Source organism: Rhinoraja longicauda, chromosome 1 (assembly GCF_053455715.1).
Source record: "Rhinoraja longicauda isolate Sanriku21f chromosome 1, sRhiLon1.1, whole genome shotgun sequence".
In the NCBI taxonomy this organism is placed as follows: domain Eukaryota; kingdom Metazoa; phylum Chordata; class Chondrichthyes; order Rajiformes; family Arhynchobatidae; genus Rhinoraja; species Rhinoraja longicauda.
In genome coordinates, this window is record NC_135953.1 from 21,881,114 (window position 1) to 21,895,127 (window position 14,014).

At 44.9% G+C, this 14,014-nt stretch overlaps 1 protein-coding gene across 1 annotated transcript in view; it reads right to left on the bottom strand.

The window, feature by feature from the left end:
- Window positions 1-8,758, bottom strand: part of loxhd1a (lipoxygenase homology PLAT domains 1a) — a 157,538-nt gene extending 148,780 nt beyond the window's left edge. Inside the window, 3 exon segments of the mRNA XM_078409311.1 lie at window positions 4,957-5,096; window positions 5,890-6,057; window positions 8,614-8,758. Of these exon segments, the coding sequence (XP_078265437.1) occupies window positions 4,957-5,096; window positions 5,890-6,057; window positions 8,614-8,758 (453 nt within the window).
- Window positions 8,759-14,014: the final 5,256 nt, after the last annotated feature.

The window sequence follows — 14,014 nt, forward strand, 5'->3', positions numbered from 1 at the left end:
GTGATAGCCAAGGTTAGAATTGAGTGATAGTTTACATTCAGTAAAACATTGAGGATTGTGACCCTACTGAAAAAACCTAACCTAGACCCCACCTTGCCTAGCAACTACAGACCCATTTCCAAACTGCCATTCCTGTCAAAAGTCCTTGAAAAGGCAATTCTAAACCAATTAGTGCCCTACCTGCACCAATACACCATCCTGGAAAGTTTCCAGTCAGGTTTCAGAGCCCACCACAGCACAGAGTCTGCCTTGTTGAAGGTACACAACGATCTGCTTCTCGCCATCGACACCGGCGACTGTGCAATCCTGCTCCTTCTCGACCTCAGCGCAGCGTTCGATACAGTGGACCACACCATCCTTATTGACCGTCTCCGGTACGCGGTTGGCATTGATGGCACTGCCCTGAGCTGGTTCGCTTTGTACCTCAAAGATAGGAGTTTCGCCATCAACATAGGCAGTTATTCCTCTGCTCCAGCTAGCCTCTCCTGCGGAGTTCCACAAGGCTCCATCCTAGGCCCCATTCTCTTCTCTCTATACATGCTCCCCCTTGGCCAAATCATTCAAAGGCACGGCATTTCTTTCCACTGCTATGCCGATGACACTCAGCTTTACCTCCCCCTGAAACCCAACAACCAGTCAAATTTAAACAGCCTCTTACACTGCCTTGAGGACATAAAATGTTGGATGGCACAGAACTTCTTCCAATTAAATGAGAGCAACTCTGAGGTCATCCTATTCGGCCTTCCGACTCCATCAAATCGATAACAGGCAGTCTTGGAAGTCTATCCTGCCTAGTCAAACCGCATGTCAAAAACCTCGGCATGATATTTGACTCTGCATTAAAATTTGATAAGCAAGTCAGCGCTGTGGTAAAAGCCAGCTTCTTCCAACTTCGAACCATAGCTAAAATCAAACCTTTCCTCCAATTCGACGACACAGAAAAAATCATTCACGCTTTCATTTCCTCCCGCCTAGACTACTGCAACTCCCTATACACTGGGATCAGCCAATCTTCCCTGTCCCGCCTGCAACTGGTCCAAAACGCCGCAGCGAGACTCCTGACGGGTACCCGTAAAAGGGACCACATCACCCCGATTCTGGCCTCTCTCCACTGGCTCCCTGTACGGTACAGAATCAACTTCAAGCTCCTCCTATTCACGTATAAAGCCCTAAATGGACACTCCCCCCCCCTACATCAAAAATCTTCTAACCCCCCTCTCTAACTCCAGGTCCCTCAAGTCGGCCGACTTGGGGCTACTCACTATCCCGCGGTCTAGGCTTAAGCTCAGGGGTGACCGCGCTTTTGCGGTTGCAGCTCCTAGACTGTGGAACAGCATCCCTCTCCCCATCAGAACTGCCCCCTCCATCGACTCCTTTAAGTCCAGGCTCAAAACCTATTTCTACTCCCTGGCGTTTGAGGCTCATTGAGGAGGCGCTGTGAACTGTTTGCGTGCTACTGTATGTTTCATTTTTTTTCCTTAGTACCTAATCAGATGTACAGCACTTTGGTCAACGTGGGTTGTTTTTAAATGTGCTATACAAATAAAATTGACTTGACTTGACTTGACTTGACTTGACTTGACTTGACTTGACTGGTGACATTTGGAAACAAAAATCAGGAGGCATTGAAAATAGGCTGAGGAATTTCTACCAAACATTGAAGAAAATGGAAATGACTCTGGTGTCAGCTTACAAACATGCGTGAAATGTTGGTACTACATTAATATTACCTACAATTGTTTCATTTCCATTTCCCTTTCTCTCCTTGCTAATAGACAAAAATCAGGATGCATTTAAAATAGGCTGAGGAATTGCTACCAGACGGTGAAAACATGGAAATTATAAATCAAAATTGATCTTTCATTTGGCTGTGTTTCAATTTCCTGTTTCAATCTGCATTTGTTCACTGTTAGATCCACCTGATATTTTTGTAGCACTCTACAGACACTCTTCCAATTCTGTTTTCCAATGGCAATATCATCACTACTTCCACCATTCAAGAGTGAAAAAGAACATAGGTGATCTTAGTGCCCTTATTGAAACAGGTATAATCCAGAAGGGATGTGGCTGGGTAAACACAGAGAAGTTATTTCCATTCATTGGAAAGTCTCCAACAATGGGCCGTTATCTCAGAACAAAGGGTTGCACATTTAAAACTCTGATGGGGAGATATTTCTCCTTTCAGAAGGATGCTATATTTTGGACGTCTGCTCCAGGGAGCGATGGATGCTGAGGATAAATGCTCTACTGATTGGTTTCAGACTGTAGCAGAATCAAGTGTTAATGGGAACAGTCCAGAAAATTAAGTTGAATACAGAATCAGATAAGCCATAATATTACTGAATGGCACAACAAACTAACATGCATCCTTTGCATTTTATGTTCTGATAGGCTGAAGATATTGGATTGATAGGAACTATGACAGAAAAGCACAGCTTCCACAGGTTTGAGAGTCGTGAATGAGGGGACATAGTTGTAAGACAAGGAGACAATCATTAAAAACTGAAGTACAAAGTAATTTCTTGTTCAAGGGGACGATAGCTCTCTAGAATTCTCACCCCCTGGAGGATTGTAAATGCTGGAATACTGGAGATATTTAAAAAGCAATTAGATAACAGATCGGGGTATTGAGGACAATGTGGAACTGGCACAGAGGAGGGGTTGAGGCCTGGGGACAGATAAGTCACAATCATATTGAATGACAAGGTATACCTGGGAAGTCAGGTAGGTTACTCCTGCTCTTCCTGGGTGTTCCCAGATGGGAGATTATTCACCTTCGTTGCAAGGTTCAGAGTTGGGATTTCAATAGACAATAGACAATAGGTGCAGGAGGAGGCCATTCAGCCCTTCGAGCCAGCACTGCCATTCAATGTGATCATGGCTGATCATTCTCAATCAGTACCCAGTTCCTGCCTTCTCCCCATACCCCTGACTCCGCTATCCTTAAGAGCTCTATCTAGCTCTCTCTTGAATGCATTCAGAACATTTCCTGTTTGCTGGACACACAGTGTGCGAATATTGGCTCTGCCAATTCATCTGACGTAGCCAGACATCTGCTGCATCGTTCTTGGGTTTGGTTTCATTGAATGTGCAGAGCAGAGCTTCCGATGTGCTTCAGCTATTGAGTGACTTACAGATGCTAAGCAGGAGGAAAACAAGGACTGATTTTGCAGTCACCACTGCCCCACTCCACCATTGCCCCTCTCCACCACTGCCCCTCTCCACTGCCCCTCTCCACCACTGCCTCTCTCCACCATTGCCCCTCACCACTGCCCCTCTCCACCACTGCCCCTCTCCACCACTGCCCCTCTCCACCACTGCCCCTCCCCACCACTGCCCCCCTCCACCACTGCCCCTCTTCACCACTGCCCCCTCCACCATTGCCCCTCTTCACCACTGCCCCTCTCCACCATTGCCCCTCTCCACTACTGCCCCTCTCCACTACTGCCCCTCTCCACCACTGCCCCCCTCCACCACTGCCCCTCTCCACCACTGCCCCCCTCCACCACTGCCCCCTCTCCACCACAGCCCCCCTCCACCACTGCCTCCCTCCACCACTGCCCCTCGCCACTGCCTCTCTCCACCACTGCCCCTCTCCACCACTGCCCCTCTCCACCACAGCCCCCCTCCACCACTGCCCCTCGCCACTGCCTCTCTCCACCACTGCCCCTCTCCACCACTGCCCTCTCCACCACTGCCCCTCTCCACCACTGCCCCTCTCCACCACTGCCCCTCTCCACCACTGCCCCTCTCCACCACTGCCCCCCTCCACCACTGCCCCCCTCCACCACTGCCCCCCTCCACCACTGCCCCTCTCCACCACTGCCCCTCTCCACCACTCCCCCTCTCCACTCCCCCTCTCCACCAGTGCCCCTCTCCACCACTGCCCCTCTCCACTGCCCCTTTCCACCACTGCCCCTCACCACTGCCCCTTTCCACTGCCCCTCTCCACTGCCCCTCTCCACTACTGCCCCTCTCCATTGCCCCTCTCCACCATTGCCCAATCCTATGATTATCATTGCAGCCAGAACAGTAGTGGGATAGAAACCTACATTCATAATTTTACCAGAAACTGCCTTGCTGGCATCTCACTGCAGCCATCGTGCCATTCAGCATGTAAACAGAACTCTCAACCCAGCGTGTCCATGCTGTCCAGGATTTTCATCTACGCTAGTCCCATTTGCCCTTGTTTGGCCTATGCCTCTATAAACCTTTCACATCTGTTCAAATGTCTCTTAAATGTTGTTATTGTACTTGCCTCAACCACTTTCTCTAGCAGCTTGTCCTTTACTCATCACCCCCCCCCCCCCCCTGTGTAATTGCCTCTCAGGTCCCTTCCAAATCTTTAACCTCTCAACTTAAACCTATGCCATCTAGCTTTTGATTTCCCTACCATGGTGAAAAAAGACTGTGCATTCACCTTATCCATGCCCTCGTGATTTTATGTGTCTCTATAAGATCACCCCTCAGTCTCATAATTCTCCTTTCCAGCATAACGATGTCTTTCCAATGGCTGGGTGATAAAACGGAAACAATACTCCGTGTGTGGCCTCACCACCACCTTGTGCAACAGCAACACAACAAATCCAACTCTGATGATAGACGCAAAATGCTGGAGTAACTCAGCGGGTCAGGCAGCATCTCTGGAGAAATAGAATAGGTGACGTTTTGGGTCGAGACCCTTCCGCCACCTATTCCTTTTCTCCAGAGATGCTGCCCAATCCGCTGAGTTGCTCCAGCATTTTGTGTCAATCTTCTGTGTAAACCAGCATCTGCAGTTCCTTCCCACAAAACCCAACAGTAATACTCAGTGGCCTGACTGATGAAGGGCATCATGCCAAATGCCTTCTTCACCACCTGATCTACCTGTGATGTCACTCCCAGGAAACTCACACAGCTTCAATATTGTCTGCTATTTACTAAAAAATGATTATTTAGATCAACAAATATGCTTACAGAAAGACAACGTGGCTGCTTTCCGACTCCAAACTTCTTCACGTAGTAATTGAAAAGATGTGGGTCATTGAGCGTGTTGTACTGAGGGAAGTTGCCCATCCGATTATCCTTGTATCTGTAGCCAGGATCTAACATCCGTGCTGTAAACGCAGAAGATTGGAAATTGTATGAGTTTTCGCTGTTCTTCGGTACATGTGACCTTAACTAAACTGTCTTCATTTCAAAATACTTGACAGAACTATTTGCGTTAAATGCTGACATCTGATATAAGATGACCACAGATTTTCCATGGCCATATTCTTGTTCCAGAAAATCAGATCTAATTTCCTCACGTAAAAATGACAATCGTCCGGATGAGAGCCAAGTCGACGTGGAACCAACAGGCAAGATCATGATATGAAGCCCCAATGCAGGTAAAGGTCCACCACTAATTTTCCGGCAAACGATGGTGCTCATTGGGACTTCCGCGGCCGGGACTGCCGATCGGTGGGTCGAATTTGCCCCCTGCAGCTGGAGCTCCAGAACCCCGGCCCAGCCGGAGCCAGCGGATCCATGCCCATTGCCGACTACCGAGGCCAACTTTGCGGCACCTCGGCCTCCCGGCGGCTTAGACGGACCGTTCCAATACCGTTTGACTCCTCTCGGATGCCATGATCTCTGTTGGTTCACAAAATGGATAATCGGGCAAGACTATGGAGCCAAGGGTGCCGGAGGTGGACCTGTGTTCAGAATTATGCAGAGCCCTCCTGTACACCCCAATGTCAATGAAGTCAAGTCAAATTTATTTGTCACATACACATACACGATGTGCAGTGAAATGAAAGTAAACATGTGCAGTAAATGATGTGCAGTAAACATGACAATGTCTGGGTCAATGAATGTATGATTTATTATGACGTTACTTCAATGAAGGATCCAGGGACATTCCCCAACATTACTCACCAGCAAACGGGGCTTTTCTACTGACGACAGACTCCGTGGACCTGTGGTTTAGGATCACTTTGTACTTCTTTGAACTGCCAGTCCATAGTTCACTCTTTTTTCTGGGGTCGTTCCACACAGGTTTATCTCTCGGTGGAGAAATGTTCCTGAATTGGAATCCTATTGGAAAAGTACATCCACATCTGACCTGACAAGACTAAAGAGTGTTTAATTTCTGTGCGTACCAAAACAGAACAATGAAATTCTTACCTATCTTGTCCTTCTAACCCCATTCTCCTGTCTTCTCCCCATAACCCCTGACACGTCTACTAATCAAAATAACTAGGGAGAAGGTAGGACCACTCAAAGGTGAAAGAGGGAATTTATGCGTAGGGTTACAGGGTGGAGGTGAGGTACTAAATGATTACTTTGCAATGGTATTCATCACTGAGTAAATACAATTTTCTGACTAATTACATGATGCTGATAAACATACAAAATGGGAACATGAAAGTATGAAGTGGTACATTTTGGTAGAAGGAAAAAGGACTCCTTGGAAAGCAGGATTCAAAATGGGATAGAGAAGCATTTGGGTCTCGGATACAGATTCACAAATTGTAAGAAGTTTTAGCAAACCAAGAACTAGGGTTAATTTCCAGAGGAATAGAATTCAAAAGCAGATAAGCTAAGTTGCAGCGAAAATGACAACTGCTGCCACTACTATTTATAAGGTGTCTTTAATGCAATACAATTTTGAAAGGAGATCCACAGAGGATTATAAGGCAAAGTTTGATAATGAACATAATAAGAAATATTAGAAAAGATATTTAAGATCTTTGAAGTCTCTTGCCCAGAGTAGGGGAGTCGAGAACCAGAGGACATAGGTTTAAGGTGAGGGGGGAATGATTTAATAAGAATCTGAGGGGATAACCTTTTCATGCAAAGGGTGGTAAGTATATGGAACGAGGAGGTAGTTGAGGCAGGTACTATTGCAACGTTTATGAAACATTTAGACAGGTATTGATTGGACCGGTTTAGAGGACTATGGGGCAAACGCAGGCTTGTGGGACTAGTGTGGATGCGACATGTTGGCCGGTGTGGGCTAGTTGGGCTGAAGGGCCTGTTTCTACGCTGTAAGACTCTATGACTCTATAACTAAAATGGTATTGGTTTATTATTGTCACGTGTACCGGGATACACTGAAATTGATTGTAAATTCTTGTCATCAAGAAGGAGGAAGTACAAGGCATTAGACAGGTTTGAGAAGCATTGGCTGCAGGGTGGAACTTAGAGCTAGCACTAGTTGCACAGTTAGAATGTGCAGGACTATGGATAGACTTATGTGATCTAAAGCAAAGAAACTGAATTTTGTTTATTAAAAAAACAGCATAAAATGAGAGGAATGCACAGTCTTTTACCCAGAGGAGGGGTATCAAAAACCAGAGGACATAGGTTTAAGGTGAGGTGGGGGGGGGGTTAGATTTAATAGGAACTTGAGGGACAAACTTTTTTTAAACAAAGGGTGGTAGGTATGGAACGAACTGCCGGATGAGGCAGTTGAGCCAGGTACTATCACAACGTTTAAAAACCATTTGAACAGGTACATGGATAGGATATGTTTAGAGGGATGTGGGCCAAATGCAAGCAGGTGGGATGAGTGTAGATGGGACATGTTGGTTGGTGTGGGCCAAAGGCCCTATTTCCACGCTGTATGGCTCTCTGACTCTAAACGGAAATAAGTAGGAGAGAGTGAAAGGCTTCGGGGTGATGGATAAGTGGAATAATACAAGAAAGTAGAATGCAAACTGTTGGAGGAACATTTGTGAGGCCACATTTGGAGTATTGTGTTCAGTTTTGGTCAAGATCCTCTGGAAAGATGTTGTTAAGCTGGAAAGAGTGCAGAGAAGATTTACGAGGATGCTGCCAGGACTTGAGGACCTGAGCTATAGGTTGGACAAGCTAGAACTTTTTTCCTTGGAGTGCAAGAGATTAAGGGGTGATCACATAGCGATGTATAAGATCATGAGGGGAATAGATAAGGTAGATGCACAAGAGTCTTTTACCCAGAGTAGGGGAATCAAGAACCAGAGGACACAGCTTCAAGGTGAGAGCAGAAAGATTTAATAGGAATCTGAGTGGCAACTTTGTCACACAGAAGGTGGTGCTTATACGGAATGAGCTGCCAGAGGAGCTAGTTGAGGCAGATGCTACAACACATTTAAAACACATTTGGACAGGTACATGGACAGGAAATGTTGGGAGGGAAATGGGCCAAACGAGAGACTAGTGTAGATGGGGTAGCTTGGTCGTTGGGCCAAAGTGCCCATATCCATGCTGTAAGATTCTATGACTCTATGACTCAAACTTAGTGGGTTAAAGATGGGAATGGATGCTTGGTTAAAGGCCCCACATCAGGACTAAGAGAAAGTATGTAGAAATTAAGTTTTGGAAGCTATGGCATTTACAGGACTTCAGAACTGCAAGTGCCAAGTGGGAATAGATGAGAATTGGACCCGAGTGTGAAGTTTCAAGGCTGACTTGATAGCGGGGAATAAAGCTAGAGAGGAAAATTTTAACTTAAATTGCACAACCTTGGGCAATATCTCAAACCCGTTTGCCAATTTTGACACCTTGTGTGATTATAAAGTATCATTCATTCATTCATCAATTCATTGAATTAGAATTAGATATTTTAATGGCAGTGGGTAGGTTTAGCATTACACCAGAGAATCGTACCTGTCACTGGGCGAATGCGAGCCACAGCATTGATGGGGTAGGGATCCACTGGCCTGGTGGTCTGGATTCCACATCCTGAGGTCAGAGGCTGCAGGATTCCAGTCACAGCCGCCGAAGAGTTGTAATATTGGACCTGTGTCGGCATTTTGGTATTCTGCTCCTGGAAAATAAAGAAGAAACATTGAAACATAGAAAATAGGTACAGGAGTAGACCATTTAGCCCTTCGAGCCAGCACCGCCATTCAATATGATCATAGCTGATCATCCAAAATCAGTACCCCATTCCTGCCTTCTCCCCATATCCCTTGATTCCTTTAGCCCTGAGAGCTCTATCTAACTCTCTCTCTTGAATACATCCATTAGAAGGATGAGGGGGGATCTTATTGAAACATATAAGATAATTAGGGGATTGGACACATTAGAGGCAGGAAACATGTTCCCAATGTTGGGGGAGTCCAGAACAAGTGGCCACAGTTTAAGAATAAGGGGTAGGCCATTTAGAACGGAGATGAGGAAGAACTTTTTCAGTCAGAGAGTGGTGAAGGTGTGGAATTCTCTGCCTCAGAAGGCAGTGGAGGCCAGTTCGTTGGATGCTTTCACGAGAGAACTGGATAGAGCTCTTAAGGATAGCGGAGTGAGGGGGTATGGGGAGAAGGCAGGAACGGGGTACTGATTGAGAGTGATCAGCCATGATCGCATTGAATGGCGGTGCTGGCTCGAAGGGCTGAATGGCCTACTCCTGCACCTATTGTCTATTGTCTATTCTCTTGAATACATCCAGTGAATTGGCCTACACTGCCGCCTGTGGCAGTGAATTCCACAGATTCACAACTCTCTGGGTAAAAAAGTTTTTCCTCAACTCAGTCCTAAATGGCCTATCCCTTATTCTTAAACTGTGACCCCTGGTTCTGGACTCCCCCAACATCGGGAACATTTTTCCTGCATCTATCCTGTCTATTCTTTTATGAATTTTATATGTTTTTATAAGAAATTGAATGGAAGATGTATCACAGAACAAATTTAATGTTGTTGCTACTCAAAGTAGCACAGCTACTTAATAATCTACTTTAAGAAAAGTTCCCCATTTTGCTACTTGTTTTCTCAAAGCTTATGTGCAACAAGGCTCCCTGTCCTTACTAAAACAAAACATGTTTGGGGTATAGAAGCCAAGCCTGATCACGAGGAGAGGTGAGGTCAGATGTCAAACTATCAAGAGAAACAAGGGTCAGGGCATTTGTCATAATTTATAGCAAAATCCAGCAAAAGTTATTTATTTAATACATAATGAACACCGTAAATCTCCTCCCAAAATACAGTGGCCCAGATTTGATTGTCACTGGTAAGAGGCACCACTCACTTCTGACTTTGAGCAGATCTGGCCAGAAAGATGGTGTTGGCTTTGTGGTGTGGATTTCCCCAGTTTTAGCTGTTGAGGTGTGGATTTGCCCTGGTTTAACCTAATCTGGGATAATAAGATCATGTGATAGAAGCAGATTAGGCCATTCAGCCCATCAAGTCTACTCCACCATTCAATAAATTCGCATTGCAAATCCAAAACTAAGCTGTGCTGCATCCCAACCTGACAGTATCCTTTCTATGGTGCATCTGTAGAAGTTGGTAAAAGTTGTTGAAGACATGCCAAATTTCCTCAATCTCCTGAAGAAGTAAAGACGTTAATGTGCCTTCTTAGTTAGCGCTTCAATATGGTTGGGGCATGACAGATCATAGAAACATAGAAAATAGGTGCAGGAGGAGGCCATTTGGTCCTTCGAGCCTAGATCGTTAAAACTCGAAGCTCACAACCATTTTCACTTTGGCACCATTGATGCTGATTGGGACATGTACTCCACTGTCTTTCCTGAAGTCAATAACTAGATCCTTAGTCTTGCTAACATTGAGAGAGAAGTAGTTGTCCTGGCACAATGTTACTAAGCTTTATATCTCCTTTCTGTGCTCCGTCTTATCATTGTTCGTGATCCGGCCTACCACAATGCAATCTTGTATTGAGGATTATTGTGGAGGATGTGTTGTCGCCTAACGTCACTGATTGTGGCACTCTCCTCCGCCTGGCCTGGGTTTGTAGGTTAATTGGTTTCTTTAAATTGTCCTTCATCTGTAGGATAGAACTAGTGTACAGGTGGTCGCCGGTCGACGGGCTGAAGAACCTGTTCCCACTCTGTATCTCTAAAACTAAAAACTACCGCAACTACCTTTGCGACAGAGACAGTCTCTCCCACATTGGTCTCTTCAGCCACAAGCGACGCTGCTCTAGCCGAGGTGTGGAGCAAGCAGCCAACTAGGATGCATCACCCATACAGGTATGTAGGTTAATTGGCTGGGTAAATGTAAAAATTGTCCCTAGTGGGTGTAGGATAGTGTTAATGTACGGGGATCACTGGGCGGCACGGACTTGGAGGGCCGAAAAGGCCTGTTTCCGGCTGTAGATATATGATATGATATGATATGATATGACCGAGGGGGCCTAACAAGAAGAAGAAGAAGAAGAAGACTGCAAAGGAGGGTGATTCGATCCTCATCTAATTATTAATTAGTGAGCAATTCAAAATTCATTCTATCCCTTCCAGAAGAATAAATTTCATTAATTTATACAGAGACAACTGGGTAAAAAGTTAAAGTCCACTTCCAATCACTGAATCTGTATTCATTGGATCTGCAAAGACTCAACAGCGCACCCTGCTGAGAAATGTCAGTGGTTGCATTCATTGTCAAGGCCAAGTGCAAGTATTGCTGCTATCGTTTCAATCTCACGTTCTTGGCCATGAACTCATGAAGTTTAAACATTAAATTGCCATCCTTGTGTCCATTTTCTAAAATGTCGATGCCTTCCTAAGGTATTTGTATGCAGGTAAATGCAAATAATTCCATACAATACTGTTTAAAAAAAACTGGGATGTTTCCCCCGATACAATCCACAATACTTATAATTAAATTGGTACTAGTTCTTAGTGCATTAAAACTACACATTGTCATATTGCTGTTCATATAGCACAACACCAGTGATTGCACATGTGCCATTGAATACAGGAAACATTAATATGTTTTTAACAATGGCTCAAGGGCCAGTAGAGCCAAAACATCACATATTCCTTTTCTCCAGAGATGCTGCCTGACCTGCTGAGATACTCCAGCATTTTGTGTCTATCTAAGGGGTAGTAGAGTCCCCTGAGGTTGTTGGTTTATGTGCCACTCTCGAGCATAACCCTCTAAGGCAGCACTCCAGTGCAGTGCTGAAGGAGTCTCACTGATGGAGGTATTGTCCTTCAGATTTCAGATGGCGGCACGGTAGCGCAGCGGTAGAGTTGCTGCTTTACAGCGAATGCAGCGCCGGAGACTTAGGTTCGATCCTGACTACGGGTGCTGCACTGTAAGGAGTTTGTACGTTCTCCCCGTGACCTGCGTGGGTTTTCGCCGAGATCTTTGGCTGGGTAAATGTAAAAATTGTCCCTAGTGGGTGTAGGATAGTGTTAATGTACGGGGATCGCTGGGCTGCACGGACTTGGTTTCCGGCTGTATATATATGATATGATATGATATGATTACTTCTCAGGTTGTCATCAAATATCCCCTAACACTGTAATAAAAAGGAACTGCAGATGCTGGTTTATACCAAAGATAGACACAAAATGCTAGAGTAACTTAGTAGGTTGGGTAATAAGAAAGGTCCCGACCCAAAACGTCGGGACCTTCAGAGATGCTGTCTGACCAGTTGAGTTACTCCAGCATTTTGCTTCTATCCCATAACACTGTTTGGAAATGGACTTAGGAAGTTGTCTTTGGTGCCTTGACCAATATCGATTGTTCATCAATATTTCTGATACTGTTTACAATATGGACAATTCAGAAACTACAACATTCCCAATAAAAAATGAAAAAAATCTCAAGAAAACTGCGGTGAGTGGAGAAATGTTATAAACAAATTATATGCCAGATAATCAGGTTTTTAATCTAATGTGCCATTGGTCCCTAGTGCTTATCCACTAAACAACATCACCATTTTAAAGGAGGTGCTAATCCAATTTAATTAAATGGACTAATGCTTATATTAAAATGGTCGATAAAAAAATAACAAACTGATATTTTACACATTTAGAGCATGTACATTAAGTGGGGAAAATCTTCTCTCTCAGGGGCTTCCTTTTGTAAGAATGTCTTAGTTGTTTAATAAAGAACCTACTCAATAATCTGCTTAATCTCAGTAACAACATCCTGTGGATCATCTGTCGTCCAGACCTCAATCGATCTGAAAGGCCACATATTGCAACAACACTGCATCAGGGTGGAGTGGAGCGGATTTGTTAATTCCCCTTGTCTGGATCAGGCTTTGCGACCATCCAGCTGGAAATGATTGATATCTTACACACATCGTTAATAGAGTGACAGAGCTACACATCATGAAACAGGCCCTTCGGCCCAACTTGTCCATGTTGACTAAGTTGCCTAACAGCTAGGCCCACTTGCCTGTGCCGAGCCCATATTCACGAAATCTTTCTCATTTGTCCAAGTATCTTCTTAAAAAGGTTGTAATTTTACCTGCTTCGTTTACGTCCTCGTAAATCATTTTTTCAGTGTTTCCAGTTTAATGACAACCTGCCTATGGCTGGGTGACATGACATGTGGCCTTACAAACATCCTGGTTAGCTCATAGGTTCATAAGACATAGGAGCAGAATTAGGCCATTCAGCCCATCGAGTCCACTCAAATCAAAATCATGGCTGATCTATTTTTCCCCCATTCAACCCCATTTCCCCCCATTTCAACCCCATTCTCCTGCCTTCTCCCTGTAACCTTTGATGTCCTTACTAATCAAGAACCTATCAATACCCCCATGGCTTGGCCTCCACAGCCATCTACGGCAATGAATTCCACAAATTCACCAACCTCTGGCTGAAGGGATTCCTCCTCCTTGTCTCCATTCTAAAAGTGCTTCCTTTAATTCTGAGGCTATGGCCTCTGGTCCTAGACCCTCCCACTACTGGAAACATCCTGTCCACATCCACTCTATCCTAGCTGTAACATGATGTCCCAACTTCTTTACTCAGTATGCTGACTGATGAAGGCAAGCATGTCAAATGCCTTCATTAGCACCCTTTCTACCTGTGGTGCCACTTACAGGGAATTATGCACTTGTACCTCTTCAGTCTCTGTTCTATAATATTCCCCAGAGCCCTATGATTTAATGTGTAAGTCCTATCCTGATCTCTTTCCAAAATGCAACATCTCATTTTAGTCTTTCTTTAGCCCACTGGCCCAGTTGATCAGGATCCTATTGTAATCACAGATACCCTTCTTCACTGTCCACTATAGCAACCATCTTAGTGTCATTCTCCCTACATTCACATCCAAATTATTTGATATAAATAACGAACGAGAGTTGACGCAG